The sequence below is a fragment of the Salvelinus fontinalis genome, chromosome 31 (genome assembly GCF_029448725.1).
Source record: "Salvelinus fontinalis isolate EN_2023a chromosome 31, ASM2944872v1, whole genome shotgun sequence".
Lineage (NCBI taxonomy): Eukaryota > Metazoa > Chordata > Actinopteri > Salmoniformes > Salmonidae > Salvelinus > Salvelinus fontinalis.
Window position 1 is genome coordinate 8814625 of NC_074695.1, and position 23575 is coordinate 8838199.

Consider the following 23575-nt stretch of genomic DNA (forward strand, 5'->3'; position numbering starts at 1 on the left):
ATAGAGCAGTATAGAGCAGGATGGAGCAGTATAGAGCTTTATAGAGCGGTATAGAGGGGTATAGAGTAGTATAGAGCAGTATAGAGCAGTATAGAGCGGTATAGAGTGGTATAGAGGGGTATAGAGTAGTATAGAGCAGTATAGAGCAGTATAGAGCTGTATAGAGCGGTATAGAGGGGTATAGAGCAGTGTAGAGCAGTATAGAGCGGTATAGAGCACAATAGGGTAGTATAGAGCCGAATAGAGCCGAATAGAGCAGTATAGAGCAGAATAGAGCGGTATAGAGCAGTACAGAGCAGAATATGGTAGTATAGAGCGGTATAGAGCGGAATAGAGCAGTATAGAGCAGTATAGAGCGGTATAGAGTGGTATAGAGCGGTATAGAGCAGTATAGAGCAGTATAGAGCAGTATAGGGCAGGACAGGGTAGTATAGAGCAGAATAGAGCGGTATAGAGTGGTATAGAGCGGTGTAGAGCAGTTTAGAGCAGAATAGAGTAGTACAGAGCAGTATAGAGCGGTATAGAGCAGTATAGAGCGGTATAACTACCTATAAAGACATATCTGAACTCACTGAACTTCGGGACCCAATGAAGACACTCCATCCTGGGTTAAGGGTAAAGGCAGGTTCCTGGCAGACCTGGAGATACTTTGACACTGACGCTAATCTTTATCGATATGTGCAGCAATCGCCCTAATCACCAATTGGTCAGAGCAAAAACATGCCTTAAGCCAAGCAATGAATATTCACAAGCCAATCAATAGACAATGATTGTCAGCAGCAACAGCATTCACCTGGAGACAGACAGGGCTGGAACAAAACGCAGTGCTGCTGCTGAGTCGGAATATTCCAGAACGATTAGAATTAGTGTTCCACAAGCTAGATTCTATATTGTTATGGAGAGGAAAAGAGATGCAGGTTGATTGAGCTACCGATGCTGGGGAGACAGTCATTCTCTCTGTTGACTAGTTTACAGTCTAGACTCTAGAGACTCTAAATTGTTATATAAAGGAATGGAGAGTGGTTTGATTGAGTCTAGATTGTTGTATAAAGCAAAAGAGAGAGAGAGAGACAAAGAGAGTTAGAGAGAGAGAGAGAGAGAGAGGGAGAGAGAGAGAAAGAAAGAGAGAGAGAGACAGAGAGAGAGAGACAGAGAGAGAGAGACAGAGAGAGAGAGACAGAGAGAGAGAGACGGAGAGAGAGAGACAGAGAGAGTCAGAGACAGACAGAGAGAGAGACAGAGAGAGAGAGACAGAGAGAGAGAGAAAGAGAGAGAAAGAGAGAGAGAGAGTGAGAGAGAGAGAGACAGAGAGAGAGAGAGACAGAGAGACAGAGAGAGACAGAGACAGAGAGAGAGAGAGAGACAGAGAGACAGAGAGAGACAGAGACAGAGAGAGAGAGAGAGACAGAGAGAGAGAGAGACAGAGAGAGAGGGAGAGAGAAAGAAAGAGAAAGATAGAGAGTTGTTCTGCTTCTTACCTCTCTCCACTGTTTGGTCTCCACGCCCTGAGTGTACAACACCACCACTGGGTAGGGAAGGAGGGAGGAAGGGAGGTGGAGAGAGAGAGGGAGTGAGAGACAGAGAGAAAGAGAGGGAGGGATAGAGAAAGGGAGGGAGATTAGAAATACATTTGAATGACCATGACATTTCTTCACTTCATAAAACAAAACAAATGATCTTTCTATCATCCCATTCATCATTAATAATAGTCATGTATACACTGCCATGCCCGCTGTCTGCCCAGTATCACATTATCAGATCTAGCTATTAATCTCCCCAGGTGAGAGACTACATACTGACGATTAACAAAGCCTCCAACAGTGCAACAGTGATTGCATAATCAGAAATAGGATTTCTAAACAGTAGGTCTCCCTCTTTATTTTCCTCACTTCAAAACGGTGCTAGCGCAGAAGAAGCAGTGCATGCTGGGACAGGGCATGTGACCTGTCAGATATCACCCCAGGTCCTTCTCAGTGCATGCTGGGACAAGGCATGTGGCCTGTCAGATATAACCCCAGGTCCTTATCATCTTTAGGGGAATTCGTAATAAGGGGACTGGGGGGGATAGAGTGTGAAGTATTATACCCTGATCTCGTAGAAGGGGACTGGGGGGATTATACCCTGGTAAATTAGAAGGGGACTGGGAGGATTATACCCTGGTATATTAGAAGGGGACTGGGGGTGATGATATCCTGGAATATTAGAAGGGGACAGGGGGGATTATACCCTGGAATATTGGAAAGGGGACTGGGGGGGGTTATATCCTGGTATATTAGAAGGGGACTGGGGGGGATTATATCCTGGTCTCTAATTAGGGGACAGGGAGATTATATCCTGGTCTCTTAGAAGGGGACAGGGGGGGATTATATCCTGGTATTTTTGAAGGGGACAGGGAGATTATATCCTGTTCTCTAATTAGGGGACAGGGAGATTATATCCTGTTCTCTAATTAGGGGACAGGGAGATTATATCCTGGTATTTTTGAAGGGGACAGGGAGAGATTATATCCTGGTATTTTTGAAGGGGACAGGGAGATTATATCCTGGTATTTTTGAAGGGGACAGGGGGGGATTATATCCTGGTATTTTTGAAGGGGACAGGGAGATTATATCCTGTTCTCTCAGAAGGGGACAGGGAGAGATTATATCCTGGTCTTTTTGAAGGGGACAGGGAGAGATTATATCCTGGTCTCTTAGAAAGGGACAGGGAGATTGTATTCTGGTCTCTTAGAAGGGGACATGGACAGATTATATCCTGGTCTCTTAGAAAGGGACAGGGAGGGATTATATCCTGGTCTCTAATTAGGGGACAGGGAGATTATATTCTGGTCTCTTAGAAGGGGACTGGGGGGATTATATCCTGGTCTCTTAGAAGGGGACATGGACAGATTATATCCTGGTCTCTTAGAAAGGGACAGGGAGGGATTATATCCTGGTCTCTAATTAGGGGACAGGGAGATTATATTCTGGTCTCTTAGAAGGGGACTGGGGGGATTATATCCTCGTCTTTTAGAAAGGGACAGGGAGATTATATCCTGGTCTCTAAAAAGGGGACAGGGAGGGATTATATCCTGGTCTCTAATTAAGGGACAGGCAGAGATTATATCCTGGTCTCTTAGAAAGGGACAGGGAGGGATTATATCCTGGTCTCTAATTAGGGGTCAGTGAGATTATATCCTGGTCTCTTAGAAAGGGACAGGGAGATTATATCCTGGTCTCTAATTAGGGGACAGGGAGATTATATCCTGGTCTCTTAGAAAGGGACAGGGAGATTATATCCTGGTCTCTAATTAGGGGACAGGGAGATTATATCCTGGTCTTTTAGAAAGGGACAGAGTGTCACGTTCCTGACCTATTTCTGTTAGTTTGTTATATGTGTTAGTTGGTCAGGACGTGAGGTTGGGTGGGCATTCTATGTTTTCTGTTTCTATGTTGGTTTATGGGTTGCCTGGTATGGCTCTTAATTAGAGGCAGGTGTTTGGCGTTCCTCTAATTAAGAGTCATATTTAGGTAGGTGTTTTCACAGTGTTAGTTGTGGGTGATTGTCTCCTGTGTTTGTGTATGTCGTTACGCCACACGGGACTGGTTTCGGTTTGTTTGTTCAGTGTTTTTTATGTGTAGGCTTTTTTCCCTGTTCGTGCGTTCTCGTGGTTTATGTGAGTCCGTCGTTCAGATCTGTCTACACCGTTTATTTGTTTTGTTAGTGTATTAGTCGAGTTCGTGTTTTTCGTTAATAAATCATGTCTACAAACTCAGCTGCATTTTGGTTCGATCCCTGCTCCTCCTCTTCTGATGAAGAGGAGGAAAGCCGTTACACAGAGGGTATATATCCTGGTATTTTAGAAGGGGACTGGGAGTGTTATTTCTTTTACACACTAAAGGATTGAACTCTGACCCTATTAGGTCTTAATGTCTCCTCCAATCTCCTCCGTACTTCATCCCTTTAGAAAGTAGGACCATAGAAATGGCATTGAGTGCGTTCCAAATGCCACTATATCCCCCGTATAGTAGAGCTGGGAATTGCCAGGGTCCTCACGATATGATATTATCACGATACAGTAGGTGGCGATACGGCACAAAATAGAAAGAGGAGTGGGAAGCCCCGGTGCACAACTGAGCAAGAGGACAAGTACATTAGAGTGTTTAGTTTGAGAAACAGACGCCTCACAAGTCCTCAACTGGCAGCTTCATTAAATAGTACCCGCAAAAAAAACAGTCTCAATGTCAAAAGTGAAGAGGGGACTCCGGGATGTTGGCCTTCTAGGAAGAGTTCCTCTGTCGGGTGTCTGTGTTCTTTTGCCCATCTTAATCTTTTATTTTTATTGGCCAGTCTGAGATATGGCTTTTTTTTGCAGCTCTGCAAAAAACTGGTTCGGGCCAGATTGCGCTGCTCTGTGAAAGGAGTAGTACACAGCGTTGTACGAGATCTTCAGTTTCTTGGCAATTTCTCGCATGAAATAGCCTTCATTTCTCAGAACAAAAATAGACTGAACAGTTTCAGAAGAAAGTTCTTTAAATCTGGCCATTTTGAGCCTGTAATCGAACCCACAAATGCTGATGCTCCAGATACTCAACTAGTCTAAAGAAGGCCAGTTGTATTGTTTCTTCAATCAGAACAACAGTTTTCAGCTGTGCTAACATAATTGCAAAAGGGTTTTCTAATGATCAATTAGCCTTTTAAAATGATAAACTTGGATTAGCTAACACAACGTGCCATTGGAACACAGGAGTGACGGTTGCTGATAATGAGCCTCTGTACGCCTATGTAGATATTTCATAAAAAATCTGCCATTTCCAGCTACAATAGTCAATAGAATAGAATAGAATACAACAGAATAGTGCCTTTCTTTCAAAAACAAGGACATTTCTAAGTGACCCCAAATCGATACTTGGAATCAAATATCAATATAACAATCATCCAAAAACAGTTTTCACCCCATCAGTAATATACAGTATAGTGCACTTTTTTTTGACCTGGCCCTGCAATTTGGGATGCATCTAAGGCCTCTATACAAAAACACCCCCTGGAGGCATCAAACATAGTTCTCCTCTCCTCCTCTCCTCTTCCCCTCCTCCTCTTCCCCTCCTCCTCTCCTCTCCACTCCTCTCCTTCTCTCCTCCTCTTCCCCTCCCACTCCTCTCCACTCCTCTCCACTCCTCTCCTCCCACTCCTCTCCACTCCTCTCCACTCCTCCCCTCCTCTCCCCTCCTCCCTTCCTCCACTCCCCCTCCTCTCCACTCCTCTCCCCTCTTCCACGCCTTCTCTCCTCCTCTTCCCCTCTCCACCTCTCCTCTCCCCTCATCCCCTCCTCCACTCCTCTTCCCCTCCTCTCCTCTCCTCTCCTCTCCACTCCTCCGAGGCAGCTTAACTCAAAGAAGCCCATATGTGTTCAGTCAGGGCTGTTTGAACCATACTGTAGCTGCACTGCATTAAAAGGGAAAGTTCAGGATTTTGGCAATGATGCGCTTTACCTACTTGTCCAGAGTCAGATGAACTTAAGGATACCATTTGTATGTATCTGCGTCCAATATGAAGGAAGATAGAGGTAGTTTAGCGAGCCAATGCTAACTAGCGTTAGTGCAATGATTGGAAGTCTGGAAGTCATCTGGAACAGCTATAGACTTCCAGTCATTGTGCTAACGCTACTTAGCAATTGCGCTAATGCTAGTTAGCACCTTCCTTCATACTTTGATGAAGATACAGTACGTAAAAATGGTATGCACAAATTCATCTGACTCTGGGGAAGTAGATAAAAGGGCCTCATTGCCAAAATCACAAACTATCGCTTAAAGCTACTGTCTCTTTCTGTAACTCTAGCTGTGACGAAGACCTGTCACATTACTCTGCCAATGACATGCAGTTATTGAGGGAACACTTTGAAATAGCAGCGTCAACTAAATCACAGTTAAGCCCAGATAAAGTGAAGGAAAGTATAGGGCAGGGGTGTCAAACTCAATCCACGCAGGGCCTAGTGTCCGCAGGCTTTTTGGTTTTTCCTTTTAATTAGGCCCTAGACAACCAGGTGTGGGGTGTTCCTTACTAATTAGTGACCTTAATTTGTCAATCAAGTTCAAGGGAGGAGCGATAACCCGCCGACACTCGGGCCTAATGAGTTTGGAATGAGTGGGTGGAATGAGTTTGACACCTGTTGTAACGGATTTCCTCTTCGTCTGAAGAGGAGTAGCAAGGATCGGACCAATGTGCAGCGTGGTAAGTGTCCATAATGAGAATATTTAATAAAATCAACAGAACACTTAACAAAAGTACAAACAAACAACCGAAACAGTCCCGTATGTTGCAAACACAGACACAGGAAACAACCACCCACAAAACACAAAAGAAAACAGGCTACCTAAATATGGCTCCCAACCAGAGACAACGACTGACACCTGCCTCTGATTGAGAACCATACTAGGCCAAACGCATAGAAATAGAACAACAGAACAAAACATAGAAAAACAACATAGAATGCCCACCCCAACTCACGCCCTGACCAAACTAAAATAAAGACATAAAAATGGAACTAAGGTCAGAACGTGACACCTGTGTTGTATAAAAAATGTAATTACATGGAGATCTTTATTCTTTACACATACTAGCCGTATAGGCTAAGCCAGTCATTCATCTGTAATTTAACGCAATACAGTAATAATTGTGATAAATGTGAAATGATAACTGTGAAGGTAAAGTACTTACATGGATCAGATTTGGAGAATGTGTCTCTGTCTAATAGATTCCTGAAAGAGAAGAAATTAGTCTGATTTAATATTTATGGCTCAGAGAGTGAGGTCATAATAGTTCATTGGGAGGTCATAATAGTTCATTGGGAGGTCATAAGAGGAAATAACAGGTCATATGAGGAAATAACAGGTCACAAGAGGAAATACCAGGTCACAATAGGAAATACCAGGTCACAAGAGGAAATAACAGGTCACAAGAGGAAATAACAGGTCACAAGAGGAAATAACAGGTCACAAGAGGAAATAACAGGTCATAAGAGGAAATAACAGGTCATAAGAGGAAATAACAGGTCATAAGAGGAAATAACAGGTCATAAGAGGAAATAACAGGTCATAAGAGGAAATAACAGGTCATAAGAGGAAATAACAGGTCATATGAGGAAATAACAGGTCACAAGAGGAAATACCAGGTCACAATAGGAAATACCAGGTCACAAGAGGAAATAACAGGTCACAAGAGGAAATACCAGGTCACAATAGGAAATACCAGGTCACAATAGGAAATACCAGGTCACAATAGGAAATACCAGGTCACAATAGGAAATACCAGGTCACAAGAGGAAATAACAGGTCACAAGAGGAAATACCAGGTCACAAGAGGAAATACCAGGTCACAAGAGGAAATACCAGGTCACAAGAGGAAATACCAGGTCACAATAGGAAATAAGAGGTCACAAGAGGAAATAACAGGTCATAAGAGGAAATAACAGGTCATAAGAGGAAATAACAGGTCATAAGAGGAAATAACAGGTCATAAGAGGAAATAACAGGTCATAAGAGGAAATAACAGGTCATATGAGGAAATAACAGGTCACAAGAGGAAATACCAGGTCACAATAGGAAATACCAGGTCACAAGAGGAAATAACAGGTCACAAGAGGAAATACCAGGTCACAATAGGAAATACCAGGTCACAATAGGAAATACCAGGTCACAATAGGAAATACCAGGTCACAATAGGAAATACCAGGTCACAAGAGGAAATAACAGGTCACAAGAGGAAATACCAGGTCACAAGAGGAAATACCAGGTCACAAGAGGAAATACCAGGTCACAAGAGGAAATACCAGGTCACAATAGGAAATAAGAGGTCACAAGAGGAAATAACAGGTCATAAGAGGAAATAACAGGTCATAAGAGGAAATAACAGGTCATAAGAGGAAATAACAGGTCACAAGAGGAAATACCAGGTCACAAGAGGAAATACCAGGTCACAATAAGAAATAACAGGTCACAATAGGAAATAACAGGTCATAAGAGGAAATAACAGGTCACAATAGGAAATAACAGGTCATAAGAGGAAATAACAGGTCATAAGAGGAAATAACAGGTCATAAGAGGAAATAACAGGTCATAAGAGGAAATAACAGGTCATAAGAGGAAATAACAGGTCATAAGAGGAAATAACAGGTCATAAGAGGAAATACCAGGTCACAATAGGAAATAACAGGTCACAAGAGAGCTCTTAACCGTCAAGATATAGAAGACGTTTGTACCGTGTATGTACTGAAATTATATATTTATTCCAATAGACTTTTATTTGACCAATAATCCCACTCAACTCAAAACACATATATCTACTTTTAAGTATAGCCTAGATTACAGTTTCCTTTCTTTAGAACACAATACACACTGCTTGATCAAAATGTCCTCCATATTGTAACACTATTATTAACATGGTTATTTACAATCATCCAATCATCCAATCATACAATCCAATTTACAACCATCCATAACCATATCCCGTTGCCTTGACGTGTTCACTGCCAACATACAGTACTATATTGCACAGTAAATCTCCAGCTAGCTCCCCAGGACACGGAGGCAGAGGAGCCAATTGAAAACGTTGTGCACCAATTAGCGGGCAAACAGCCCATTGTGAAAAAGCAGAGAGCAGTGTGTGATTGAGTTTGCAGTAGGCTGGTGCTAGTTTGTTCCCCTCAGTGATAATGGGGCTGGCAAGCAGCACTGCAGAGTGTTGTGCCACCCTTTGTGCCACGGTGAATCTGGAGTCTGGGCACCGGGAAATCAGAGGGGGAGGCAGGGTGAGCAACCGTAGCAGACCACAGCACACAGCGACAGTAGGAGTCACAGTCATTATTGTCCAACTAAAGCCATCAACATGGCCAGTCCACATGTATTCATTTGGCATTATGGTAATAAAGGTATTTTTAGCCCTCCCTCACACAACAGCTTCCATCATGCTGGAGAAGATACAGACAGGGAGGGATTGTTACTTTTTGATAACAGATGTCCCTAGTTATGGAAATTAATGTTTTTTTACATTTTCTGTCACATAACACTTCTCCAATTGCGAAGACTGGTGGATTCCCAAATACTACCCTATCCTCTATTTAGTGAACTACTTTTGACCAGGGCCCATAGTGCTCTGGTCAAAGGTAGTGCACTAGATAGGGAATAGGGTTCCATTTGGGACATAAACACTGTCTCATTAGAATACCAATATATTCTACTGCATCAGACCTGTCTTTGATTTCCTGTTATAGAATATTAAGGTCAATAAATAACTCACAAGCAGCAAAGTGCAACAATGCCATCTCTACATTTCTACAGGCCCTATAGGCTCACATCTCTACAGGCTCTACAGGCTCTACATCTCTACAGGCTCTACAGGCTCTACATCTCTACAGGCTCTACATCTCTACAGGCTCTACGGGCTCTACATCTCAACAGGCTCTACATCTCTACAGGCTCTACATCTCTACAGGCTCTACATCTCTACAGGCTCACATCTCTACAGGCTCACATCTCTACAGGCTCTACATCTCTACAGGCTCTACAGGCTCTACATCTCTACAGGCTCTACAGGCTCTACGGGCTCTACATCTCAACAGGCTCTACATCTCAACAGGCTCTACATCTCTACAGGCTCTACATCTCTATAGGCTCACATCTCTACAGGCTCACATCTCTACAGGCCCTATAGGCTCTACATCTCTACAGGCTTTACATCTCTAGAGGCTCACATCTCTACAGGCTCACATCTCTACAGGCTCTACATCTCTAGAGGCTCACATCTCTACAGGCTCACATCTCTACAGGCTCTACAGGCTCTACATCTCTACAGGCTTTACATCTCTAGAGGCTCTACAGGCTCTACATCTCTACAGGCTCTACATCTCTACAGGCTCTACGGGCTCTACATCTCAACAGGCTCTACATCTCAACAGGCTCTACATCTCTACAGGCTCTACAGGCTCTACATCTCTACAGGCTCTACATCTCAACAGGCTCTACATCTCTACATCTCTACAGGCTCTACATCTCTACAGGCTCTACAGGCTCTACAGGCTCTACATCTCTACAGGCTCTACATCTCTACAGGCTCTACATCTCTACAGGCCCTACATCTCTACAGGCTCTACAGGCTCTACAGGCTCTACATCTCTACAGGCCCTACATCTCTACAGGCCCTACATCTCTACAGGCTCTACAGGCTCTACATCTCTACAGGCTCTACATCTCTACAGGCTCTACATCTGAACAGGCTCTACATCTCTACAGGCTCTACATCTCTACAGGCTCTAAATCTCTACAGGCTCTACATCTCTACAGGCTCTACATCTCAACAGGCTCTACATCTCAACAGGCTCTACATCTCTAGAGGCTCTACAGGCTCTACATCTCTACAGGCTCTACATCTCTACAGGCTCTACATCTCAACAGGCTCTACATCTCTACAGGCCCTACATCTCTACAGGCTCTACAGGCTCTACATCTCTACAGGCTCTAAAGGCTCTACATCTCAACAGGCTCTACATCTCTACAGGCTCTACTTCTCTAGAGGCTCTACTTCTCTAGAGGCTCTACAGGCTCTACATCTCTACAGGCTCTAAAGGCTCTACATCTCAACAGGCTCTACATCTCAACAGGCTCTACATCTCTACAGGCTCTACTTCTCTAGAGGCTCTACTTCTCTAGAGGCTCTACAGGCTCTACTTCTCTACATCTCTACAGGCTCTACATCTCTACAGGCTCTACATCTCTACAGGCTCTACATCTCTACATCTCTACAGGCTCTAAATCTCTACAGGCTCTACATCTCTACAGGCTCTACATCTCTACAGGCTCTACATCTCTACAGGCTCTACATCTCTACAGGCTCTACATCTCTACAGGCTCTACATCTCTACAGGCTCTACATCTCTACAGGCTCTACATCTCTACAGGCTCTACATCTCTACAGGCTCTACATCTCTACAGGCTCTACATCTCTACAGGCTCTACATCTCTACAGGCTCTACATCTCTACATCTCTACAGGCTCTAAATCTCTACAGGCTCTAAATCTCAACAGGCTCTACATCTCTACAGGCTCTACATCTCTACAGGCTCTACATCTCTACAGGCTCTACATCTCTACAGGCTCTACATCTCTACAGGCTCTACATCTCTACAGGCTCTACAGGCCCTACATCTCTACAGGCTCTACAGGCTCTACATCTCTACAGGCTCTAAAGGCTCTACATCTCAACAGGCTCTACATCTCAACAGGCTCTACATCTCTAGAGGCTCTACTTCTCTAGAGGCTCTACTTCTCTAGAGGCTCTACAGGCTCTACATCTCTACAGGCTCTAAAGGCTCTACATCTCAACAGGCTCTACATCTCAACAGGCTCTACATCTCTAGAGTCTCTACTTCTCTAGAGGCTCTACTTCTCTAGAGGCTCTACAGGCTCTACTTCTCTAGAGGCTCTACTTCTCTACATCTCTACAGGCTCTACATCTCTACAGGCTCTACATCTCTACATCTCTACAGGCTCTACATCTCTACAGGCTCTACATCTCTACAGGCTCTACATCTCTACAGGCTCTACATCTCTACAGGCTCTACAGGCTCTACAGGCTCTACATCTCTACAGGCTCTACAGGCTCTACAGGCTCTACAGGCTCTACATCTCTACAGGCTCTACATCTCTACATCTCTACAGGCTCTAAATCTCTACAGGCTCTAAATCTCAACAGGCTCTACATCCCTACAGGCCCTACAGCCTCTACATCTCTACAGGCTCTAAATCTCAACAGGCTCTACATCCCTACAGGCCCTACAGGCAAAGGGACAGTTAAATTAATACATACCAGACCCTCTGATTCAGTACAGGCATCAAGTCATCGTTCATGTACAAATTCATCAATGGCAGTTCAATACATAGTAATCCATTACTGTGATGTTAGGGGAATGGGGTGTGTGTGTGTGTGTGTGTGTGTGTGTGTGTGTGTGTGTGTGATGCTATTATCATTGTTTAATGTAGGTTATTGTCAGCGGTTACCCTGCAGCTGACCTGACTACAGTCAGAACGTTGTCATAGTAATTATCATTGGAGAAAACAAAGCCATCTTTGTCACACACACACACACACACACACACACACACCACACACACACACACACCTCGTCGCAACCATCTGGCTCTGTTTTGTCTTCCATTAATCTAAACCAATCAGCTTGTCCGTCACCTTTTCCCTGTCTGTCTAAATGGAACTTACAGAACCGTAGAGTATAGATAGTATTCCATTTCCTCATGTCACTGTGCTAATTGGAGAGGTAAATTGCTCAAGTCCGGGTGTGTGTTGTGGTTTAATGTTATTGAGCCAGTCTGGGTGTTGGGGTTTAATGTTATTGAGCCGGTCTGGGTGTTGGGGTTTAATGTTATTGAGCCAGTCTGGGTGTTGGGGTTTAATGTTATTGAGCCAGTCTGGGTGTTGGGGTTTAATGTTATTGAGCCGGTCTGGGTGTTGGGGTTTAATGTTATTGAGCCAGTCTGGGTGTTGGGGTTTAATGTTATTGAGCCGGTCTGGGTGTTGGGGTTTAATGTTATTGAGCCAGTCTGGGTGTTGGGGTTTAATGTTATTGAGCCGGTCTGGGTGTTGGGGTTTAATGTTATTGAGCCAGTCTGGGTGTTGGGGTTTAATGTTATTGAGCCGGTCTGGGTGTTGGGGTTTAATGTTATTGAGCCAGTCTGGGTGTTGGGGTTTAATGTTATTGAGCCGGTCTGGGTGTTGGGGTTTAATGTTATTGAGCCTGTCTGGGTGTTGGGGTTTAATGTTATTGAGCCGGTCTGGGTGTTGGGGTTTAATGTTATTGAGCCGGTCTGGGTGTTGGGGTTTAATGTTATTGAGCCAGTCTGGGTGTTGGGGTTTAATGTTATTGAGCCGGTCTGGGTGTTGGGGTTTAATGTTATTGAGCCGGTCTGGGTGTTGGGGTTTAATGTTATTGAGCCAGTCTGGGTGTTGGGGTTTAATGTTATTGAGCCAGTCTGGGTGTTGGGGTTTAATGTTATTGAGCCGGTCTGGGTGTTGGGGTTTAATGTTATTGAGCCGGTCTGGGTGTTGGGGTTTAATGTTATTGAGCCGGTCTGGGTGTTGGGGTTTAATGTTATTGAGCCAGTCTGGGTGTTGGGGTTTAATGTTATTGAGCCAGTCTGGGTGTTGGGGTTTAATGTTATTGAGCCAGTCTGGGTGTTGGGGTTTAATGTTATTGAGCCAGTCTGGGTGTTGGGGTTTAATGTTATTGAGCCGGTCCATTCACATCGACAGGGCTGTAGTGGAGCGGGTCGAGAGGTTCAAGTTCCTCGGTGTCCACATCAGTAAGGACCTATCATGGTCCACATCAGTAAGGACCTATCATGGTCCACATCAGTAAGGACCTATCATGGTCCACATCAGTAAGGACCTATCATGGTCCACATACACCAACATAGTTGTGAAAAGGGCTCGACTTCCTACTTATGTCACTGTTATGAATGTGTCATAAACAACACTTCAAACTTATTTAACCAGGTAAATCCCATTGAGATAGGAATAGCTTTTTTAAGGAAATCCTGAGTACAACAATAAGACGCCAGCAAAACGTTCAAATAAAGTGTGTTATCTGTTTATTTATCTGGTAACTCCATAGTCTACGGGGGTTCTTTATGTAAATTAAGGTGGATCACATCAGAATTAAATAATTCCTCCCTTCGCAGGGTTTGATAATCAGCCTGGTGAACACTAGTCCCCTCTCACCGCCCTTCCCTAGTCCCTCCTTCCCTTCTTCTCCCCAGTGCTCTCCAGTCCCTTGCTCTCTACTCACCAGTGCTCTCCAGTCCCTCCTTCCCTTCCTCTCTTCTCCCAAGTGCTCTCCCATCCCTCCTTCCCTTCTTCTCCCCACTGCTCTCCAGTCCTTCCCTTCTTCTCCCCACTGCTCTCCAGTCCCTCCTTCCCTTCCACTCTTCTCCCCAGTGCTCTCCAGTCCCTCCTTCTCTTCCGGTCTTCTCCCCAGTGCTCTCCAGTCCCTCCTTCTCTTCCTCTCTTATCCCCAGTGCTCTCCAGTCCCTCCTTCTCTTCCTCACCACTGCTCTCCAGTCCCTCCTTCTCTTCCTCTCTTCTCCCCAGTGCTCTCCAGGAGTTTTCAGTAACCTAATTGGCACCTCCAAGAGGAAGCGTCTATTTTGGTGAGCCCGTTTTAAATAGAATCTGCACGGCCCGCTCTGCATGTGCTGCTTCTGAGAGTCCATCTCTTCTCTCATTGGTCCTATGGAAGTCACAGGAGGACAAATGGCATCGAGATGAACATTCATTAAAAAGAAGGGAGGAGGAGGAGGTAAGGAAGCTCTAGAAATTGGTTGATTGATGTTTTTTCGCGACTGCACTTGAAGAAACTTTCAAAGTTCTTGAAATGTTTTGTATTGACTGACCTTCATGTCTTAAAGTAATGATGGACTGTCGTTTCTCTTCGCTTATGAGCTGTTCTTGACATACTATGGACTTGGTCTTTTACCAAATACGGCTATCTTCTGTATACCAACCGTACCTTGTCACAAGTCAACTGATTGGCTCAAACACATCAAGAAGGAAAGAAATTCCACAGGATGGCTACTTTGAAGAACGTCAAATAAAAAATATATTTTGATTTGTTTAACACTTTTTTGGTTCTACATTATTCAATATGTGTTATTTCATGGTTTTAATGTTTTCACTATTATTCTACAATGTAGAAAACAGTAAAAATAAAGAAAAACCCTGGAATGAGTAGGTGTGTCCAAACTTTTGACTGGTACTGTATATATTTTTTAAACCGAACCGACCACAAAAAAACACCAATTGCTACTGCCCTTAACCTTCATGGAAAATGTTGGAGAAATATTCAGCAATCCTCCTGCAAGTCATGCTCTAGTAAACTTGCTCACAGATACTCTTTCACATAGTTTTTTTATTCTCCAGATCTCCTGGCAATAATCACCTACTCTTGTCTACTTACTGTACTAAGTTAACTGTCTTCTTGTCTACATACTGTACTAAGTTCACTGTCTTCTTGTCTACATACTGTACTAAGTTCACCGTCTTTTTGTCTACATACTGTACTAAGTTCACTGTCTTCTTGTCTACATACTGTACTAAGTTCACTGTCTTCTTGTCTACATACTGTACTAAGTTCACTGTCTTCTTGTCTACATACTGTACTAAGTTCACTGTCTTCTTGTCTACATACTGTACTAAGTTCACTGTCTTCTTGTCTACATACTGTACTAAGTTCACTGTCTTCTTGTCTACATACTGTACTAAGTTCACCGTCTTTTTGTCTACATACTGTACTAAGTTCACCGTCTTCTTGTCTACATACTGTACTAAGTTCACAGTATTCTTTTTTCACTGTCATCAGTGAGACTCAGTCTGCGTCCCAGATAGAACCCTATTCCCTACAGAGTAGAGGTCGACCGGAAAAATTAGGGCCGATTTCAAGTTTTCATAACAATCGGTAATCGTCATTTTTGGACACTGATTATGGCCGATTACATTGCACTCCACGAGGAGACTGCATGGCAGGCTGACTACCTGTTATGCAAGTGCAGCAAGGAGCCAAGGTAAGGTGCTAGCTAGCGTTAAATGTTTTGAAAATGTTTAAAGAACAAACGTTTTGTTTTCGAAATTATAGTTTCCGGATTTGACCATACTAATGACCTAAGGCTTGTATTTCTGTGTGTTATTATATTATAATTAAGTCTATGATTTGATAAAGCAGTCTGACTGAGCGGTGGTAGGCAGCAGCAGGCTCGTAAGCATTCATTCAAACAGCACTTTCCTGCATTTGCCAGCAGCTCTTCGCTCTGCTTCAAGCATTGCGCTGTTTATGACTTCAAGCCTATCAACTCCCGAGATTAGTCTGGGAATACTAAAGTACCTATTAGAACATCCAATAGTCAAAGGTATATGAAATACAAATGGTATAGAGAGAAATAGTCCTATAATAACTACAACATAAAACTTCTTACCTGGGAATATTGAAGACTCATGTTAAAAGGAATCACCAGCTTTCATGTGTTCTGAGCAAGGAACTTAAACGTTAGCTTTTTTACATGGCACATATTGCACATTTACTTTCTTCTCCAACACTTTGTTTTTGCATTATTTAAACCAAATTGAACATGTTTCATTATTTATTTGAGACTAAATTGATTTTATTGATGTATTATATTAAGTTAAAATAAAAGTGTTCATTGTTCATTCAGTATTGTTGTAATTGTCATTATTACAAATATATATATATATATAAAAATTGTCCGATTAATCGGTATCGGCTTTTTTTAATCTGTATTGGCGTTGAAAAATCATAATCGGTCGACCTCTACTACAGAGTGCACTACTTTTGACCAGAGCCCTAGGGAAAAGGGTGTCATTTTGGATGTAGACTCAATTGATGGAAAGATCTGAAATTTGTGGGTGATTGTCTCTATAACATAACCCCTATATTAATTTCCCCATTATAAACAGAACCTAGCAGTTAAGAGCATTGGGCCAGTAACCAGATGGTCGCTGGTTCGAGTCCTGAAGCCGGCGAGGGGGGGGGGAGGAATCTGCCGTTCTGCACTTCAGCAAGGCAGTTAAACAACAACAACAGCCCCCCAGGAGTGGATGGCGTGGACGTGGATTAAGGCAGCTCCCCAGGAGTCGATGGCGTGGACGTGGATTAAGGCAGCCCCCCAGGAGTGGATGGCATGGACGTGGATCAAGGCAGCCCCCCCAGGAGTCGATGGCGTGAACATGGATTAAGGCAGCTCCCCAGGAGTCGATGGCGTGGACGTGGATTAAGGCAGCTTCCCAGGAGTGGATGGCGTGGACGTGGATTAAGGCAGCCCCCCAGGAGTGGATGGCGTGGACGTGGATTAAGGCAGCTCCCCAGGAGTCAATGGCGTGGACGTGGATTAAGGCAGCTCCCCAGGAGTGGAATGGCGTGGACGTGGATTAAGGCAGCCCCCCAGAAGTGGAATGGCGTGGACGTGGATTAAGGCAGCTCCCCAGGAGTGGATGGCGTGGACGTGGATTAATGCAGCTCCCCAGGAGTCGATGGCGTGGACGTGGATTAAGGCAGCTCCCCAGGAGTGGATGGCGTGGACGTGGATTAAGGCAGCTCCCCGGGAGTGGATGGCGTGGACGTGGATTAAGGCAGCTCCCCAGGAGTGGATGGCGTGGACGTGGATTAAGGCAGCTCCCCAGGAGTGGATGGCGTGGACGTGGATTAAGGCAGCCCCCCAGGAGTGGATGGCGTGGACGTGGATTAAGGCAGCTCCCCGGGAGTGGATGGCGTGGACGTGGATAACGGCAGCTCCCCAGGAGTGGATTGCGTGGACGTGGATTAAGGCAGCTCCCCAGGAGTCGATGGCGTGGACGTGGATTAAGGCAGCTCCCCAGGAGTCGATGGCGTGGACGTGGATTAAGGCAGCCCCCCAGGAGTCGATGGCGTGGACGTGGATTAAGGCAGCCCCCTGCACCTCTCTGATTTAAATGCGGAAGACACATTTTGGTTGAATGCATTCAGTTGTGCAACTGACTAGGTATCCCCCCTTTCCCAATCTGATAGATCTGCTTTTGAGGGAGCCTGTGGCTGTCTCTATAACATAAGCTCTATATGCACCCATTACAAACACATCTGTTTCCTGTATTAGCCATAGCTAAGCCCTTCCATTGACCTTCATATGATGGTGACGCCAGGTGTTTTTTCTCTCTATCTGTTTAATTATTCAACCGTTCATTTTCATTGGGATTCAAGTCTGTGCTTTGGCTGGGCCACTCAAGGACTTTCACATTCTTGTTCTGAAGCCATTCCAGCATTGCTTTGGCTGTATGCTTGGGGTCATTGTCCTGTTGAAATGTAAATCTTCACCCTAGTCTATGGTTGTTTGCACTCTGAAGCAGGTTCTCATCAATGATTTGCCTGTATTTGGTTCCATTCATTGTTCCCTCTATCCTTACCAGTGTCCCAGTCCCTTCCTCTGAAAAGCCTCCCCATAGCATGACGCTGCCAGCACCATGCTTCACGGTAGGGGTAGTGTTAGATGGGTGATGAGCTGTGCCTGCTATTTCTCCCCAGACATAGCTATTTTTATTCAGGCCAAAGAGTTCAATGAGTTTGTTTCATTAGAGTCTTTCAAGTGCTTTTTTGCAAACTCCGGGCATGTTGTCATGTGCCTTTTTCTAAGGAGTTGCTTCCGTCTTATCACTCTCCCATAAAGCCCAGATTGGTTAAGTGCTGTAGTGACTGCTGTCCTTCTGGCAGGTTCTCCCATCTCAGCCAACGTACTCTGTAGTTCTATCAGAATGGTCATTGGGTTCTTGGTCACCTCCCTGACCAAGGTCCTTCTTGCTCGGCTGCTTAGTTTGGTCGGACGTCCAGCTCCTGGCAAAGACTGGGTAGTTCCATCATTTGTACAATTTCCGAATGATGAAGCCCATACTGTCACGCCCTGACCTGAGATATCTGTTTTCTTTATTATTTTGGTCAGGTCAGTGACTAGGGTGGGTACGTTCGTTTTGTATTGTCTAGGGTTTTTGTAGGTCTAGGTGTTTTATATGTCTATGGTGGCCTGATATGGTTCCCAATCAGAGGCCGCTGTCTATCGTTGTCTCTGATTGGGGACCATATTTAGGCAGCCATTTTCCCTTTTGGTTTTGTGGGTTCTTGTCTATATGTAGTTGCCTGTTCAGCACTCCTTTGTATAGCTTCACGGTTCGTTTCGTTATTTTGTTAGTTTTGTTCAGTGTTCATTCTTATATTAAAGAAGAATGTATGCATACCACGCTGCGCCTTGGTCTCCTCATTTTGACGGCCGTGACACATAAAAAAACAGACTGCAGTTAGAGCGCGGTATAACTGCAGTCAGAGCGCGGTATAACTGCAGTCAGAGAGCGGTATAACTGCAGTCAGAGCGCAGTTTAACTGCAGTCAGAGCGCAGTATGACTGCAGTTAGAGCGCAGTTTAACTGCAGTCAGAGCGCAGTTTAACTGCAGTTAGAGCGCAGTTTAACTGCAGTTAGAGCGCAGTATAACTGCAGTTAGAGCGCAGTATGACTGCAGTTAGAGCGCAGTATGACTGCAGTTAGAGCGCAGTATGACTGCAGTTAGAGCGCAGTATAACTGCAGTCAGAGCGCAGTATAACTGCAGTTACAGCGCAGTATGACTGCAGTTAGAGTGCAGTATAACGGCAGTATGCTGCTAATACTGCATCCAAAATAATAGTATTTTATTTACTGCAGTAGTTTTGAAGTGTAACTGCAGTTACAGTGCAGTATAAATGCAGTTGAACTGCTGTACACTGCAATTATTCCGCAATTACTGCGTCCAAATACCAAAATCGACTGCAGTTACTGCAATTCTACTGCAGTTTCAAAAATTGCAATCTTTTTTTGTTTGTAAGGGAGACCACTGTACTCTTGGAAACTTACAACACTTTATATTTTTTATATTTTTATATATATACCCTTTCCCAAGGTATACGCCTCGTCACAATTTTCTATCAGAGATCTACAGACAGTCCCTTGGATTTCATGGTATAGTTTCTGCTCTGACATGCACTGTCAACAGTGGGACCTTTTTAATATAGACAGGTGTGTTGCTTTTTACATTACGTCCAAACAGTTGAAATGGCCACAGGTGGACTCCAATTAAGTTGTAACGACGTCTCAAGGATGATTAAAAGGAAATTGGATGCACCTGAGCTCAAATTTGGAACGTCGAAGCAAAAGGGTGTAAATATTAGATACTGTATGTCTGTATTTCAATTTCAATAAAGGGGCAACATTTTCTAAAAATATGTTTCACTTTGTCATTATGGGGTATTGGGTTTAGATGGGCGAGGGAAAATAAATCTATTTAATCCATTTTGAATTCAGGCTGTAACACAACAACATTTGGAATAAGTCAAGGGTTATGAATACTTTCTCTGCCTATTAGAACCTCCACAGAGTTACTTTCCACTTCGCTTAGCAGGAATTCACGCCAATTTCACCATGTCTCTCCCCTCTACGCCAGCAAAACACACAGACTGTCAATCTGACACATTTGGAATGGAGCCTATATATACACACACATGCGCAAGCAGGCACACACAACAAACACACCACACACACACACACACACACACAGCAATTTACCTCCAGGAGTCTCTTGATATGCTGTGGCTATGCAGTATGTGATGAGGTTCAACTCTATGTACAGTGTCTGACAGAAAGGTTACTGACACTATCATGTCAACAACATCCAGTATATATATATGACTGTTTGAGCCCTTCAGCTCTGCATGTCAGAGGGTAAGAGAGCTTCTGAGTTTAGTGCTCTGCTCGCTGAACCCGTCACAACCATAACTGTCACACCATTCCTACAGTTGAAGACGGAATACACTTAGGTTTACATACACTTAGGTTGGAGTCATTAAAAGTTGTTTTTAAACCACTCCACCAATTTCTTGTTAACAAACTATAGTTTTGGCATGTCGGTTAAGACATCTATTTTGTGCATGACACAAGAAATTTTTCTACCTTCAAACTCAGTGCCTCTTTCCTTAACATCATGGGAAATCAAAAGAAATCAGCCAAGACCTCAGAAAAAAAATTGTAGACCTCCACAAGTCTGGTTCATTGTTGGGAGCAATTTCCAAACGCCCGAAGGGACCCGTTCATGTGTACAAACAATAGTACGCAAGTATAAACACCATGGGACCACGCAGCCGTCACACCGCTCAGGAAGGAGACACGTTCTGTCTCCTAGAGATGAACGTACTTTGGTGCGAAAAGTTCAAATCAATCCCAGAACAACAGCAAAGGACCTTGTGAAGATGCTGGAGGAAACAGGTACAAAAGTATCTATATCCACAGTAAAACGAGTCCTATATCGACATAACCTGAAAGGCCGCTCAGCAAGGATGAAGCCACTGCTCCAAAACCGCCATAAAAATTCCAGACTACGGTTTGCGAATGCACATGGGGACAAAGATCGTACTTTTTGGAGAAATATCCTCTGGTCTGATGAAACAAAAATAGAACTGTTTGGCCATAATGACCATTGTTATGTTTGGAGGAAATGGGGGGAGGCTTGCAAGCCGAAGAACACCATCCCAACCGTGAAGCACGAGGGTGGCAGCATCAGTCAGGAAGTTAAAGCTTGGTCGCAAATGGGTCTTCCAAATGGACAATGACCCCAAGCATACTTCCAAAGTTGTGGCAAAATGGCTTAAGGACAACAAAGTCAAGCTATTGGAGTGGCCATCACATAGCCCTGACCTCAATCCTATAGAAAATGTGTGGGCAGAACTGACAAAGAATGTGCGAGCAAGGAGGCCTACTAACCTGACTCAGCTACACCAGCTCTGTCTGGAGGAATGGGCCAAAATTCACCCAACTTATTGTGGGAAGCTTGTGGAAGGCTACCTGAAACGTTTGACCCAAGTTAAACAATTTAAAGCCAATGCCACCAAATACTAATTGAGTGTATGTAAACTTCTGACCCACTGGGAATGTGATGAAAGAAATAAAAGCTGAAATATATAATTCTCTCTACTATTATTCTGACATTTCACTTTCTTAAAATAAAGTGGTGATCCTGACTGACCTAAGACTATACTGTTTACTAGGATTAAAATGTCAGGAATTGTGAAAAACTAAGTTTAAATGTATTTGGCTATGGTGTATGTAAACTTCCGACTTCAACTGTGGATACATCTCCCCTCTCCTGTTATTCATATACAGCACCTCTCCCTGTCTATCTCTCAACCCTTAGCCTCTGCCGAGTCCCCAACAACAGGCAGTTCCTGTTTTCAGGGGAAGTGGAAAGAGAGCCTTTTGGACGGTAACAAGGCGACATTTCATCCTAATTGGTTGAACAGCGCAGAAGAGAACCAATCCCGACAGTTTTTTGATTAAGGTTAAATAACCTAGCTCCTACAAATACATACAGTAAAACCAGACAGGATTCAAAGCACACATTGAGTCTTAGAGTGGGGTGTATGGGGTACCCGGATTCTGGGTGTATGGGGTACCCGGATTCTGGGGTGTATGGGGTACCCTGATTCTGGGGGGTATGGGGTACCCGGATTCTGGGGAGTATGGAGTACCCTGATTCTGGGCCCTACGAGGTACCCTGATTCTGGGGCGCATGGCGTACCCTGATTCTGGGGAGTATGGGGTACCCTGATTCTGGGGATTATGGGGTACCCTCATTCTGGGGCGTATGGGGTACCCTCATTCTGGTGCGTATAATGAGGGTACGCTGATTTGTTATGGGAAACCCCCTGTGTACCTGTAAATCAAACCATGAAACTGGGTGACATTCGAATGACATAAACGTGATATCAACATGTCATAAACATGACAGTGGTCATGTTCCGGACTCTGACATAGCTCTTTCTGACACTGCTCGTTCTGAAATTTCTTCATGTTTTTTAAAAACTTTTGGGATTGTGTGCATATTGTTTTGTATTGCTAGGTATTACTGCACTGTTGGAGCTAGAAACACAAGCATTTGGCGGCACATGCGATAACATCTGTAAATCTGTGTACACAACCAATAAACTTTGATTTCACTTGATGGGGCTGTGGGTTGTGACCCAACAATTCTGTTGTCATCAGCTTGTCGTTGGTTACAGATGAGACAGTATTAATGAGAGACACTTATTCAGTACAGCCAAGTGTTTTGTGATGTAAACTAATTTAGTCCTCCATGGTGTCGAGGGTTCCTGCATAATTATCCGCTCTATCGACCTGTGAGACGCAATCTTAACATCCCCAAAATTGGAGAAAGATCTCTCTCACACACACACACACACACACACACACAGAGATAACTACTAGGTAGGTTTTTAGGGATGAGTCAGGAAACAACACTCTTACCTCACACAAAGATGAACAGGGTTGGGTAAGTTACTTTCTGAATGTAATCCGTTACATTTACTTGTCACCTGTCTAAAAATATAAATCAGTAATAAAACTTTTGGATTACCGAAACTCAGTAACATAATCTGATTACTTACAGATATTTTTTGATTACTTTCCCCTTTAAGAGGCATTAGCAGAAGACAAAAAGAATCCATCAAATACATTTGGTGTGACATCGTAGTGGTTTTCAATGCTGAATTGAATATCTGATAAAACAGAAAAATGTACCATAATGTATTGTTTTGGTTACAAACATTTCTGAATTTAAAAGTAATTCAACAAGTAATCATCTAGTTTTTCACAAGTATCTGTAATCTGATTACAATAGTTTTGCTGTTAACGTAAACGATTACACGTATTTTTTGGGGGGTAATCAGATTACATGTAACTGATTAAATGTAATCAGTTACTCCCCAACCCTCTTGATTAAATACAGGCCATGTGACTCAGGTGAAGTAAAACACATCCGATTTAGTGTTGTGTGTTTACAGGGAACACATCAGATTTAGTGTTGTGTATTTACAGGGAACACATCAGATTTAGTGTTGTGTGTTTACAGGGAACACATCAGATTTAGTGTTGTGTGTTTACAGGGAACACATCAGATTTAGTGTTGTGTGTTTACAGGGAACAC

General features: G+C 43.7%; 1 protein-coding gene across 6 annotated transcripts in view; it reads right to left on the reverse strand.

Moving 5' to 3' along the window:
• LOC129829491 (copine-8-like) overlaps nt 1-23575 on the reverse strand; it is a 206233-nt gene that overhangs the window by 168525 nt on the left and 14133 nt on the right. For all 6 annotated transcript variants that reach the window (XR_008755400.1, XM_055891203.1, XM_055891202.1 and 3 more), the window contains exons 2-3: nt 6697-6737; nt 1479-1525 (exon numbers count right to left, since the gene is read on the reverse strand). Coding sequence is in view for 5 of the 6 variants with exons in the window: in XM_055891203.1 (XP_055747178.1) it covers nt 1479-1525; nt 6697-6737 (88 nt within the window). In the remaining variant the exon portion in view is untranslated. The remainder of the gene's footprint in view (nt 1-1478; nt 1526-6696; nt 6738-23575) is intronic.